The sequence below is a fragment of the Phyllobates terribilis genome, unplaced genomic scaffold (genome assembly GCF_046119375.1).
Source record: "Phyllobates terribilis strain yellow unplaced genomic scaffold, ASM4611937v1 Scaffold_1__5_contigs__length_1240528914, whole genome shotgun sequence".
Taxonomy (NCBI): domain Eukaryota; kingdom Metazoa; phylum Chordata; class Amphibia; order Anura; family Dendrobatidae; genus Phyllobates; species Phyllobates terribilis.
Genome location: NW_027362761.1, coordinates 891973069 through 891988372, shown reverse-complemented (window position 1 = coordinate 891988372; position 15304 = coordinate 891973069). Strand labels below are relative to the sequence as shown.

The 15304-nt window shown below is 45.9% G+C and overlaps 1 protein-coding gene across 15 annotated transcripts in view; it reads right to left on the bottom strand.

Annotated features, from left to right (window-relative positions):
* CAMK2D (calcium/calmodulin dependent protein kinase II delta) overlaps nt 1–12746 on the bottom strand; it is a 330223-nt gene extending 317477 nt beyond the window's left edge. For 10 of the 15 annotated variants that reach the window (XM_073639954.1, XM_073639974.1, XM_073639984.1 and 7 more), the window contains exon 1: nt 12150–12746. In XM_073639954.1, coding sequence (XP_073496055.1) covers nt 12150–12211 — 62 coding nt within the window. In that variant the 5' untranslated portion in view covers nt 12212–12746. The remainder of the gene's footprint in view (nt 1–12149) is intronic. The other 5 variants (XM_073640056.1, XM_073640047.1, XM_073640063.1 and 2 more) reach the window with 1 other exon arrangement.
* Nucleotides 12747–15304: the final 2558 nt, after the last annotated feature.

The window sequence follows — 15304 nt, the reverse complement described above, 5'->3', positions numbered from 1 at the left end:
TCTCTGGCACCTGTGCGGAGCAGGGCGCCACAGATGCTGCTGGAGGTAGGAGGGGAACCATGCGGGGGCGCCTGCTACCGACGTTACACAAAAGTATTAAAAATCAACATTTTAATTTATGGTAAAGTTAATTTTCCAATAACTTTTGAGCCCCTGAAATGAAGAGGCTTTGTAGAAAAATTGTGGCAATTCCTAAACGGTTTCACAGGATATTTTTGTTCAACCCCTTTAATTAAACCTGAATGTCTACACTTCAATTGTATCTCAGTTGTTTCATTTTAAATCCAAAATAGTGGAATGCAGAGCCCAAATCACAAAAGATTCGGTCACTGTCCAAATATTTTTACACCTAACTATATACCAAGTAATAGGTCACCTCCACACTTTTTAAGGCATCTTAAACTGCATGTAAAAATATGTTCTTTTCTTTAAATGTAACATGCTTATTACAGAGAGTTCTTGCTTGGGATTTTGGTGGCCTTTTTATTTTGGTGATAGTTTTATGTTTCCTGAGGTTCTATAGAGGCTACAGATTGACGTAGGGTAGTGTCCAACCAGTTGAGCCTATGCAGTCATCAGGTGAGGACAAGACCCAATTCCAGATGTGCCCATCACTGAATCACAACCTGCAACCAGTACTCCACTGTTTTTCAACTGTTGCAATAAGAACAGTATTCCAGTGCAACAAAAGACACGTGATCGCTTTGTACTGAAATCTAGATATTTGAAAGCGGGTCTCCAAAGGTTCCATCTCAGCAGGTCCCCGCTCTCACAGTAGTCCTGAAACTGTCTTAGGCCATGTTTAAATGCTGCGTTTTTTTCTGCTGCTTTTTAGCCTCGTGTTTTCCCTTTTTATTTGATGACTGTTTGGTACATATTTGAAGCAGCGTTTTTTAATGCATTTTTTAGCACAGAAAAGCTTTGATTTCCATGCATTTTTTTTAGGTTCTTCATAGAAGCCTATAAAGAAGAACAACAAAAAAAAAACACCAAAATGGTGCAGGTCAGTCTCTAAGCGTACAGTGGGCAGGAGCATCCATGAAATTACATTCCCTTTGCTTGGACAGTTAACCACAGATTTTCTGCACACAAAGAAAGTGTAGCATTCACGCTACATGGGAACAAGGCCTTAAAGTGCACCATCTGCAAATCACAAGCATCAGGTGAGCAAGCTATATTGCTCCATGCTTAATCTGGTAAGAGAGGAAAACACAGTGCCGTCATCATCTCACCAGAGCCATCACAGACCACCTCTGCCAGCAGAGACGGATCTCCGACAGCACACACAACTACGGAATACAGATGGAACAGGCAGCTCTGCGGTATACAGAACACTCACCCTCAGAGGGTTTAAAGACCCTGCTGGCAGAAATACCATAAAATAGTGAGTTTCAAGATTTCCCATCGCATCTTCTTCACCTATCCGGGCACCAAAAAAAAAAACAAATTTAAGCCGGCCATGGAGTGGTATGAATTTGAACAATAATTTATGAAAATTTCTGGCTAAAATAATGGTACATTTGTTGGGTCACAGGAGTCCAGACCCCGTCAGCAAAAGGGTCAGGTGCTATGTAAAAAAAAAAAAAAAATATGAAGAAAAGCCAAATTCTTTTATTAAATCACGTGCTCCAAAATTAGAAAAAAAATAGAGCAAGGTACTTATCAAATCTGGCCCTGTGAGATGAGACCCCAAACTAAAAAACAGGAATAAATGTACTCTGTAGTGCAAAAAAAAAAATCATAATCAGCACTTCAGAAAAAAAGATGCGGCTCCATAGTATCCAGAGATGTAACTAAGGCCGGCAATGAAAGGTCGGAGCACATCACGTGTCACAAGATTATGCAAGGGGAATTCATGTATCTTCTGATTGCACAAATCAAGCATGAATATAATGAGCTCCCGCAGGCCATGACAATGGGAAACGTCCTGCAAATGACTGTAAATACAGCGCTGAGACACAAGGTAAATGGAGAATTCCTTCCACACTGACTTACATTCCATCTGAATCAGCACCAGCGATACCACAGTATTTCCTACACATTCATATGATCTAACACTAAACGTGCTGGCAGAATACACTGGGAGAACGTGCTCTGTGCCAGACATTTCATATACTGGATAGCCGAGATCTTGGGCGGGGGATTCCCTGAACAGGAGACATCATTGTGTGCTCCGAGCTGAGAACCTATGAGACGTCTTCTCATCCATCTGTTAGCTGATATTACATACACACTGTCAGTGCTGATAACACTACACATAACAGGAACCGTTTCCTGCTCTGATACCAACAGATAACATGTCAGCGGTGCCTTATGTGTCCATACACCGTGTGACTGCCCATTCACATGCAAAGCAAAGTCATTTATGCAGAATATTAGTCATACAGAATATATAAGATGCAATAGACCTTGTATAAGATGCATCTCCTTGAGGAAACATAGGCAAAGTGTAAACCCATGATGGTGAATTCACATAGATTGGTAATACATGTACTATAGGAAGATAGGGAAGATTAATATATTGCTGTAGTAGCCATAGCTGTCTAGAAAAGTTAGGGATCCCAATTAGCATTGTTGAGATTTGTATAAGTTGAAAAGATCCTAGTTACTTACCGGTAACGGGATTTTACAGAGCCCATGACAGCACCACCTGAGAGAGGGTATCTGCCCACCAAGGACAGGAACCTACTGAATAAAAAGGCGGTACCTCTCCTCCGCATCAGTTTTTGTTTCAGAGCATGAGAGGGCCTCCGAAGACAGGTTAATACATAACCACCACCTCAACATATGTACTAAACACCTTAAAAAAAGTGCACACCACAGTGATAAAGGGGAGGGAATTAATAGGGTGCTGTCATGGGCTCTGTAAAATCCCGTTACCGGTAAGTAACTAGGATCTTTTCCCCTTCTCCCATGACAGCACCACCTGAGAGATTTATAGAGATCAAATACCAGAGGGAGGGATCACCGCTTGCAACACCCTTCTACCAAAGGACAGATCAGTAGAAGAGGAAAGGTCAAGACGGTAATGTTTGTAAAATGTAGCAGGGGATGACCAAGTTGCCGCCTTACATATAATGTCGATGGGCACATCCGCCTTCTCAGCCCAGGAAGCAGCTACCGCTCTGGTGGAATGGGCCTTCAGGTTCTCAGGAACCGGCAGATTGCTAGAAGAGTAGGCTAAGGTAATAGTATCCCTGACCCATCTAGCTATGGTCCCCCTTGTAACCTTAAGTCCTTTCCTAGCCCCCTGAAAGGATATAAATAAAGCGTCACTCTTTCTCCAGGCTTTTGTCACTTCCAAATACTGGACTAACACCCTCTTAACATCTAAGGTGTGAAGCTTATGTTCCTCAGAATCCCTAGGATTAGGATAGAAGGAAGGGAGAGTGATTACTTGCGTCCTATGGAACTTGGAGGCTACCTTTGGAAGATAGGCCGGGTCTGGTCTTAAGATTACTCTATCCATACATACTTGAGTGAATGGATGGTTAACGGATAGTGCGTGTAAGTCACTGACTCTACGAGCTGATGTCAGGGCCACCAATAGCGCAGTCTTTAAAGTTAAGATTTTTTCTGAAACCTTCTCTAAGGGCTCGAAGGGAGGTTTGGTTAATGCTTCCAGAACTAAATTAAGGTCCCAAGGAGGCATTCTTGGAACAGGAATAGGTCTGGATCTATGACAGGCTTTAATAAATCTAATGATCCATCTATTTGCTGCCAAGTCATAATTATACAGTGTCCCCAGAGCCGATACCTGTACTTTAAGAGTACTGGTGGCTAGTCCCATGTTTAACCCCTTCTGGAGGAATTCTAGTATGGCCTCAATAGGAATCCTCCCTTTGGCAGACTGACCCGAGGTAGACAAGAACTTAGCCCAGGTTCTACCATAGATTCTAGTTGTTATCGACTTTCTACTTGCTAGAAGGGTAGTAACAAGATCCGGAGAAAACCCCCTTTGCGTCAATAGCGACCTCTCAAAATCCAAGCCGTCAAATGCAGGCCCACTCTTTGGGGATGACAGACTGGGCCCTGCCTGAGGAGATCCGGGATGTCCGGAAGAACCCATGGATCTGCTTGGGACATTCTCTTCATCCAAGTGAACCATGGTCTCTTGGGCCAGAACGGGGCGATCAATATAACCCTCGCCCGTTCCTCTCGGATCTTCCTCAGGATAGTAGGGATCAGTACTAAAGGGGGAAAGGCATAAGCTAGAGTGAAATTCCACTGAATCTGCAGCGCGTCCACCGCAAACGCCCCCTCTTTTGGATTCAGGGAGCAAAAGGTTTCGGTCTTCCGATTGTGTCTGTTTGCAAACAGATCTATCTGGGGCTGTCCCCACCGATCCACAATCTGTTGAAAAACGGCTGGATTCAACTCCCACTCTCCTTGTTTCAAGATGTGACGACTCAAGAAATCGGCCTTTATGTTCTCTTCCCCTTTTATATGCAGTGCCGAGAGCGTAACCAGCCGACTCTCGGCAAACCTGAAGATCTGATCCGCTATTAACATCAGAGGGAGAGACCTGGTACCCCCCTGATGATTGATGTAGGCGACTGTTGATTTGTTGTCTGACATTATCCTGACGCGAGGACCCTGAAGAACAGAACTGAATTCTTTTAGCGCGTTTCTGGCTGCCAACAGCTCTTTCATGTTGGAAGAGAGACTTGTCTCGCTGTCCGACCAGAGGCCTTGTACAGAACGATCCCTTAGGTGAGCTCCCCAACCTTCCGCACTTGCGTCTGTTGTAATTGTATCCGACACCTGGAAGGTCCAAGGAACCCCCAAAGATAGGTTGACCGGAGATGTCCACCAGTCCAGGGAGTTGATCACAACATCTGGAAGAGATATTTTCCCATTCAGGCGACCTTTGAGCCGCCTGTCCGCTGCCAGAATCTCCTGTTGAAGACATCTGGAATGGTGCTGGGCCCACTGAACCGCCGGGATGCAAGACGTCATTGTACCCAACAGAGACATTGCACTCCTCAGGGTCATGGTCGGATTGCTGACAACCTGAGATGTTAGGGATCTGATCTTCAGTTTCTTTTCCTCTGGCAGAAGACAGGTTTGGTTTTCTGAGTCCAGAATGAGACCCAGGAAAGACTGAACCCTCTTTGGTTCTCGGCGCCATGGAAATGCCAAAGGGAAGAGCTGCGAACTGAAAATGCCTTACGTGCCTGCCGAATTGTACAGCTACTCTTAGAAACTGTTGATGATCTGGCAAAATCGGGACGTGGTAGTAGGCGTCCTTCAGATCGAGGACGCACATAAAACAGTCCGGAAATAACATCTTTATGGCCGATTTTATTGTTTCCATCTTGAAAGGCCTGTAGATTAAATGGTCGTTCAGTCTCTAAGTTCGCAATGGTCCTGAAGGAGCCGTCCGGCTTCTTTATTAGGAAGAGAGTCAAATAGAATCCTCTTCCTTGCTCGGGTGCAGGTGTTTCCACCAGAACTCCTTTCATGAGCAGAGAGAGAACTTCCTGCTGTAAGGCTATCTGTTCCGCTAAACCCCTGGGGGCTGATATTTTGACAGTGTTCTTGGGCCTGCTTTTGAACTCTAATGTGAGCCCCCTCCTGATTATCCCTAAGATCCAAGAATTGGATGAAATTTCCTTCCAGGCAGGCAGGAAGTGGGACAATCTTCCTCCCACCTGGGGGGAACTGTCACTTAGGGGCTTTCTTATTCTCGGAGGAGGGACCCCCAAACATGAAGCCTCTGCTATACGGCTTTCGGTCTTTCCAGCTACCTTGGTCTCTGAGAGCTTTACTGCGGCTGTATTTTCTCTTCCGAAAGGAACTGTTAAATCGGGAACCAGACACCGTGGGAAATCCATGTTTTTTGTCTGCGGCTTTATCTAGGATGTCATCTAGACCTTTGCCGAACAAGAAGTCCCCCTCACAAGGGATTGAGCACAGTTTAGACTTTGACTGCACATCTCCTGGCCAGCTCTTGAGCCATAGTGCCCTACGGGCTGCATTAGAGAGGTTTGCAGACCGGGCAGCCAGCCTAACTGAATCTGCCGATGCATCTGCCAGGAATGCAGCCGCTCCCTGCACAAGAGGAAGGTCTGATAGAATTTTCTCCCTGGACACATTCCCCCTGATCTGGTCTTCCAATTGTTGAAGCCAGATCATCATAGATCTAGCAGTGCAGGTCGCTGCTATTGCCGGTTTAAGGGCCCCTGCTGACGACTCCCAGGTTTGCTTAAGGAAGGACTCCGCTTTTTTATCCAGCGGGTCTTTTAAGGCTCCTAAATCCTCAAAGGGCAGAGTGGATTTTTTTGAAGATTTTGAAATGGCCACGTCAATCTTAGGGGTTTTGTCCCATTTAGCCGCATCCTCATCCTCAAAGGGGTACCTCCGCTTGGAGGATGACGGCAGCTGACCCTTCCTCTCCGGTTTCTTCCATTCCCTTTCTATCAGAGATTTAATCCGGTCATTGACCGGGAATGAGCGTCTCCTCCTTTGGTCTAAGCCCCCGAACATAACATCCTGGACTGTTCTGGGCACTTTGGTATCGGTAATACCCATAGTCCCTCTGACGGCTTTAACTAGTCTCTCAGTATTATCAACCGAAAAACAAGGTCTGCCCCCCCCCATCATCATCCGAAGACGATGAGGAGTGATTAGAGGAGGAAGGCAGTTCTCTCGTAAAACGGGACTCCGCTGATTCCTCTGATTCTGAAGAAACTAGTTTCCGCTTCTTCTTTTTGAGTGAGGTTAAGCCTCTTAAAGACTCTCTGACCTCTGTCTGGATTAGATCCTTTAATTCTAAAGAAAATCTGGGGGACTCCTCTGCAATGGTTTTCTGAATACAGTCCGAGCATAGGTTTTTGGCATAGGAGGTGGGAAGACCGATTTTGCATAAAGCACACTCCCTGTTTTTACTTTTAGCACTACACTTCTTCGCCTCCTGCCCCAAGAAATAAAAGGAGAAGAAGGAGGAAAAGAGAGAGAGAGAGAAGAGCACATTATTCAAGGTGAGACTTTCACGATGATCACTCACCACACTGCCGTTCAGACTAGGGTACCGGAGGCGGTGGTTGCCGTTCACATGAGGGCTCCCATCTGGCGGAGGTGGACTGACGAAGTCTTTTCTGACCAGTCTTGCCGGAACTCGTACGCCCCTCACTGCTGTGACTTTGTCGATGGGAAGATTCCCGTTCCATTTGTTTGAGCTGCTTGCGCTGCTTTGATGGCTGTGGCTGCTGCTGTACTTCCTGTGGCGGTGACAGCTGCTGCCCAGGTGACTGCGGTTCCTCATTCATCATGGCGGGGATGCACACACCGCCATCCTGATTGCTCCCCATCCTTAAAAGCAGTAGGGCTCCACCTCCTTTAGGCTCCTCCCCTTCCGGCAGCGTGCTCATCTCAAATCTCTTTTTTTTTTTAAAAAAATTTTAGCCAGCTGGCGCGCTACCCGCAGATCCACCTGCCTCTGCGCGTGCGCAGCCCAGCGGCACCCGGCGCGCTTGCAGCGGGATGACAGCTTCCCACCCGCGCATGCGCAGACCCGGTTTCCGGCGCACTCCGTGATAGGGCGCGTCAGCACCCCGCGCGTGCGCAGCCCGGACTTCCGGCGCGCTCCGTCACAGGGTGCGACGCGACCCCCACGTGCGCAGCCCGGAAGACCTGCCGGCCGGCGCGCTCAGTTCATCTTTGCGAGGCGCAGACCCGGCCGCAGGCCCCGGCGCACGTGGGGAGGAATCCAAAAAAAAAAACAGCACCTCCTCCCCACACGCAGACCCGGGCAGCAGCCAGACGGGCTGGGAACAGGGACCATCTGCTGCTTCCACGGCCTCCAGGCCGCACCGTCCATAATCCAGGTACGTGAGGTACCACCTGGTGAGGCTCCCATTAGGGACAGGAACCAAAAACTGATGCGGAGGAGAGGTACCGCCTTTTTATTCAGTAGGTTCCTGTCCTTGGTGGGCGGATACCCTCTCTCAGGTGGTGCTGTCATGGGAGAAGGGGAAAATTTTTAGGCACATGTAAAAAAGTAGTGAAGGATGGCAATGCAACTAGTCAGCCCAGGCAAACATAGACCCACCGACAAGAAACTTTCCTTAAAAGAAAATATCCTGCACTCACTTCCGATCACTACACAGAAAAGCACTTGGGCTTTAACATTTCTACAACTTAATGGCCTGGTGGCCAAAATAGGATAGAAGACAAAACTTTGTCTGCACAACTCAGACAGGGAAATGGCGGTCTACCCATTTCAGATATTCACTCAGCTTTCAGCCAATATCCGGTTATCTTACTCCTCTCCTGGTCATATACTGTCTCATAATATGTGCATGTCTTGTAGCCCAACTCTAAGGGCTTGCTCACACTAGTGTATAACATGGCCGAGCGCTATCTGGTGTTTTATCAGATTGGTCCATGTCCCATGTTATACTATGAGGCAGTGCAGATCTGCTTTTTTTTCTCATGCCAATTCGGGATGAGAAAAAAAAAAAATCATAAAAAGAAAAATCGCAGCATGCTGCAAACGGCTCCAGAATTCGGATCACGTGCACCCATATAAGTCTTTGGGTGCGTGTGAAACATTTGACTGCACTCAGATGTCATCCGAGTGCAGTCCAACATCTGCAGACTCAGACAATGGAGAAATTAAGTTATCCATCTTCTCCACACCGATGATGCGATTCTCTCATGCAAGAGAAATCGGATCACAAGATGACACTTTGCTCAAACTCTGACAGAGTTTGAGCCAAGTGTCATTAGCATAATTGGCCTGATTCTCTTGTATGAGAGAATATACGGCCATTCTGACCACAGCCTTAGGCCACGGCCCCAATATCAGTATTTTTTCTCAGGAGTGGGAGCCAAAACCAGGAGTAGATGATGAATGCAGAATTGGTGACTTGTTTCTATTACACCTTTTCTCTGATTGTTCCTCACCTGGTTTTGGCTCTCACTCCTGAGAAAAAATACTGACCGAATACTGATAGCGGGGCCGCAGCCATAGTTCTAGTCTCTTCCTCAGCCCTCTAGAGAAGTGGAAGATCTTAATTACTCCAACCCAAGTTGTAATTTAGATTCTTCATGCACATGTTCTACTCTTTCAAACACCTCCTAATCAGACCCGACCTGTAGCTCTCCCCTCAAGTCTCACACCCAAGGCAATAAAAGTGATGCAACAAGGTATCTCTCACTCTACAAGGAGAGATATAATCAGTTTTCTGCTATCATGGCACCCAAGGTTGATATCCTCAGTACCATTTTTGGGGAAGGGGATAGGGCACGGCCCCTAAAAGGGAAAAAAAAACATTTCTGCAGAAATACTAATACAAAATAAAAGTTTTAAAGGGAACCTGTCAAAACAATGTTATTAATTAAAGAAGTAGTCTAGCTGTACAGGTTGTAATGAAAATGACACCTATCTTGTAATAATCCGGTGTGCCCTTGCTGAGAATTTGAGACTTCACATGTAAAGCGCCATGAAAAAAATGGCGCTATAATAATAAATAATAATAATTTGATGCCACATGCAATTCAGTTTGGAAATGTATTGGGGGCGTCAATGCACTTACAGTACATTGCATTATCCCCAATGCACTTCCAGACTAATCTGCATTTGGTGACAAAGCTCAATTTCTCCGTAATCGCAAGTTGGATTAATACAAGACATGTATACGGTAATTTCCATTGTTGTTTTAGGACCTATACAACTAGTTCAATTAGTAAAATTGTCTTGTCAGGTTCCCTTTAAAATGGAATACATTCCTGCACGCAATCTAACCACATGGGGTCTACTCCATACCTGAAAATTAGAGCTAAATACATTAGATACTGATAGAATACATGAAAAAGCATCAGTGTCATTGTTCACCTTAATTAACTTGGAAATAGGTGTATGTTGATTGTGTTCAAAGAGGACCTTTCATCAAATGTTTCATGTTGAACTGGACTCATGATGCAATAGTGGCTGCAGAGCGGAATAAAGGTGTTTTTTTTTTTCCATTTCAACTCTCTGTTAAAGAGATATTAGCAATGAAAGTATTTGGTACCTAGCGAGCTAAAAGTCCAAGTGTGTGTCATCATATATTTTTCACTGGGGGCGTGTACTTGTACTCCCTGTATGTTGCTCACCAATCATAAGCAGGCAGCAATACACCAGAAAAAGAACTAGCCCTACGGTAGCTCAGAGCAGAACCCGGAAGCTCCACTCTTGGTGCTTCACAGTTAGGTCTCATTAACATGTACAACTTTCTCACTTACGAGAAAAACAGACCAATTATTTGGATCTGACTCAGTTTGTTTAGAGTGTGGTCCGCGTGCCATCACTTTTTCTTGTACGTGGAGAAAAAACAAAAAAAAAGTTTCTCCACCTGTTCCATTCTGACAGTCCATGAAAATCGTAAGTCATCGGAGTGCCGTTTTTTTTACGCATCCATAGACTTGAATTGCAGATTTTGATCCGAAACTTGGATCAAAATCTGATATGTCTCCGATATTTTCCACGGACTACTCAACCCAATGAAAAAAAATTAAAAAATCTCACATGTGCACAGACTTATAGACTAATGTATCATTGGTATGAGTGCTAGCCATGAAAACCATCGATAGCACTTGTACGAGAATATTGAACGTTTGAATGAGGCCTCAGGATATGTGAAGGGGGCTGGCTAAGCTATAGAAATGAGCCAGTCTTGTGCCAATACTGGAAACTCTCTGCAGCGTTGAGTGCAAAATGAAGGTGGAGCTGCTGCACTCGATCTACAGATTGGGCCACCTTTAGGCCTCATTCACACCTTCGTGCGGCGCGTATGTGTTCTATACGTGCTTTTCATGGATACAACACATTCGTTGTAGTCTTTGTGGCTGTTCACATGGCCGTGTTCACAGACTGTGTGTCCACAAAAAACTCAGAGAGACATGTCCAACTTTTACCGGCAGCATTGATGAAAAGTACCCATACAAGTCTATGGGTCTGTGAAAAAACAGACAGCACACAGATGGGATCTGAAGCATCTTCCTCTTGAAAAACTCGTCAGATTCGACAGCCTGCAAAAGATGTCATGTGAACATTCCCTTAGGCTACGTTCCAATAGTTTTCTAAGGAGAGGATTTTTTTAGTGCAAGATCACTCCAAAATCCTCTTAAAAAACCTTAAAAACTGGTTAGAAAAGGGTCCACTACATGCTTTCAATATCACACATGTGGCATGTTTCATTGCATGCTGTTCTGCAGAGGTATTCTCACCAAAGGCATTGCTCCGAGTGAGGATGTAGTGCCATACGGAGGCACCATATGGCGGCACACGGATTGCCAGAGGGTCCTAGTAACAGTAGGGACTTTAGCTCTCTTTCTATTTGTATGAGGCTCCGTTCACACGTCAGTTTCATCAGGGTTCCATTATTTTTCAGCGTACATTCAGGAGGTCTCACAGGGTGCTACACCCTGCAGCATCAGGACACAGGAGTATAGTTGGTGTTTTCTCCAATATGTAAAGTGTTCACAATTCCATATCCTGACTGGGTTTTCCCCATTTAATAGATCCAGTCTTCGCGGGTGGCAGCTCCTCTCCTCTCTGTACATGGATCCTGGATCTACAGATGCTGCAGGTTGTCTGTACCAAGGTTACACATACTGACAGCCCCTCATAAGGGGTGTGCCATATGGATCACCTCTGTTACATAGCAGGTTAGGCTATTCTCCACTGTTATCAGCTGGATTCTCATAAATACATGGCACAGGCGCTTTGTACATATAGCACAAATGTAGACAAATGTCATGTACAGGTGAGACACAGGCATGGTTCTTCTACATGTATGTGTGACACAAGATTCATCATGAGCACAGTATATTGGACAATACATACATGAGATTGTATGGACGCAGGGGAGACATAGGCTGTAGATGTACATGGCGAGATACAGTATATCTACAGCCTTGTATGGATGCACATAGAGAATTACTGTACACGACTGTAATAGTATACAAGTGTGTGTGGATGAGATACACTGCCATTACATACAGATGAGATACTCTGCCTGCATCTATGGATGAGATACACTGCTGATATGTATAGATGAGATACGAGATAGAATTCTTGTACCACAGATGAGATACATGACATGTCCGTACGTAGTATGCATAGGTGCACAGTAGGAATAGGTGAAGTCAGCAGCACTTACTTCCCGAGCTCCTCGAAGAGTTGATACTCGTCAGTAAACCTGGTGCAGGTGGTAGAAGCCATGCCGCCGCCTCTTGCCCCCGGTTTCCTCCTCGGGTGGTGCAGGGTCGGGGTGCTGGGAGACGCGCAGCAGCGCACAAACACACACGAGAAACGACAGCGGCGGAAGGGACGAGGGGGCAAGACAGCTCTGAACCTGCCAAGACCACCGCTGTTACCAGGATCGTTCTCCTCCTTGACCCCCTCTCCTCCGCCACCTCTCCACCTCTGGACTCGCAGCACGGTCACCGCCCTCCGTTCCTTATCACTTCAACAATGGAGCTAGTGTCCTCTCTCCTTACTGTCACTTGTTTTTGGGAGACACATAAATAACGGCAGGAGATCCTGACACCAAACACAGCTGCTGGGGCAAGTAGCCAGGGCGACCAACTTCTACCAGAGCAAGTCACCCTAGAGATGTGGAAGCCCGGTGACTCATAGGAGCCGCAGATAATCCCAGGACAGCTACCTGTGCCTACCGCCCTGCTGCTACTAATGAGAACCCAGGAAGAGCGTCTCAGGGTTATGTTATGTAGGTTAGATGTGCTCAGTGCTATGAGCCTCCCAGCCCAGCTCTGACAGTGGCTGACAGCGCCCTCTAGTGGCCAAACAGCAGTACATGCCGGCATAGGGGGATGGGGAGAATTACAAGCACTCTGCCCATTGCCTGGGACTGATCACAGGAAGCATTGCTCTGCTCACTAGTTCATGGCTCTTCTGATCCTGCTGCTGAGTGCGGGCGGTCATCATATACACATACTCTGAGATCAGGGGTACACAGCGCGGTGACAATGTACCCTGGCTCCTTACATTGCAGTGCATTTGGCACAGCGTCCGGGACAAAGCTTGTGTTTTAATCATTTTGTATCCTGATGTTCTGAATTGTTGTAATATACATCATTAATCAAATCCTCAGCGATCCGCTGTCCTCACTGCTGGCCATGTGCACTCGCTCTCCCGCCATGAGATATTCTATATACAGTGGTATACGGAGACATACAGATGAGATGCACTACCTCTAGATACAGATGAGATGCGCTGCCTCTAGATACAGATGAGATGCGCTACCTCTAGATACAGATGAGATGCGCTACCTCTAGATGCAGATGAGATGCACTGCCTCTAGATACAGATGAGATGCGCTACCTCTAGATACAGATGAGATGCGCTACCTCTAGATACAGATGAGATGCGCTACCTCTAGATACAGATGAGATGCGCTACCTCTAGATACAGATGAGATGCGCTGCCTCTAGATACAGATGAGATGCGCTGCCTCTAGATACAGATGAGATGCGCTACCTCTAGATACAGATGAGATGCGCTACCTCTAGATACAGATGAGATGCACTGCCTCTAGATACAGATGAGATGCACTGCCTCTAGATACAGATTAGATGCACTGCCTCTAGATACAGATGAGATACACTACCTCTAGATACAGATGAGATGCGCTGCCTCTAGATACAGATGAGATGCACAGCCTCTAGATACAGATGAGATGCACTGCCTCTAGATACAGATGAGATGCGCTGCCTCTAGATACAGATGAGATACGCTACCTCTAGATACAGATGAGATGCGCTGCCTCTAGATACAGATGAGATGCGCTACCTCTAGATACAGATGAGATGCGCTACCTCTAGATACAGATGAGATGCGCTGCCTCTAGATACAGATGAGATGCGCTGCCTCTAGATACAGATGAGATGCACTACCTCTAGATACAGATGAGATGCACTACCTCTAGATACAGATGAGATACACTACCTCTAGATACAGATGAGATGCACTACCTCTAGATACAGATGAGATGCACTACCTCTAGATACAGATGAGATGCACTACCTCTAGATACAGATGAGATGCACTGCCTCTAGATACAGATGAGATGCACTACCTCTAGATACAGATGAGATGCACTACCTCTAGATACAGATGAGATACACTACCTCTAGATACAGATGAGATGCACTACCTCTAGATACAGATGAGATGCACTACCTCTAGATACAGATGAGATGCACTGCCCGCAGGTAGGGCTGAGATTCACGAGATGCACTACCTCTAGATACAGATGAGATACACTACCTCTAGATACAGATGAGATGCACTACCTCTAGATACAGATGAGATACACTAACTCTAGATACTGATGAGATGCACTACCTCTAGATACAGATGAGATGCACTGCCCGCAGGTACGGCTGAGATTCACGAGATGCACTACCTCTAGATACAGATGAGATACACTACCTCTAGATACAGATGAGATGCACTACCTCTAGATATAGATGAGATACACTAACTCTAGATACTGATGAGATGCACTACCTCTAGATACAGATGAGATGCACTACCTCTAGATACAGATGAGATGCACTGCCTCTAGATACAGATGAGATGCACTGCCTCTAAATACAGATGAGATACACTAACTCTAGATACTGATGAGATGCACTACCTCTAGATACAGATGAGATGCACTACCTCTAGATACAGATGAGATGCACTGCCCGCAGGTACGGCTGAGATTCACGAGATGCACTACCTCTAGATACAGATGAGATACACTACCTCTAGATACAGATGAGATGCACTACCTCTAGATACAGATGAGATACACTACCTCTAGATACAGATGAGATGCACTGCCTCTAGATACAGATGAGATACACTGCCTCTAGATACAGATGAGATACACTGCCTCTAGATACAGATGTGATACACTGCCTCTAGATACAGATGAGATACACTACCTCTAGATACAGATGAGATACACTACCTCTAGATACAGATGAGATGCACTACCTCTAGATACAGATGAGATGCACTACCTCTAGATACAGATGAGATGCACTACCTCTAGATACAGATGAGATGCACTGCCTCTAGATACAGATGAGATGCGCTGCCTCTAGATACAGATGAGATGCGCTGCCTCTAGATACAGATGAGATGCGCTGCCTCTAGATACAGATGAGATGCGCTGCCTCTAGATACAGATGAGATGCACTACCTCTAGATACAGATGAGATGCACTACCTCTAGATACAGATGAGATGCACTACCTCTAGATACAGATGAGATACACTACCTCTAGATACAGATGAGATG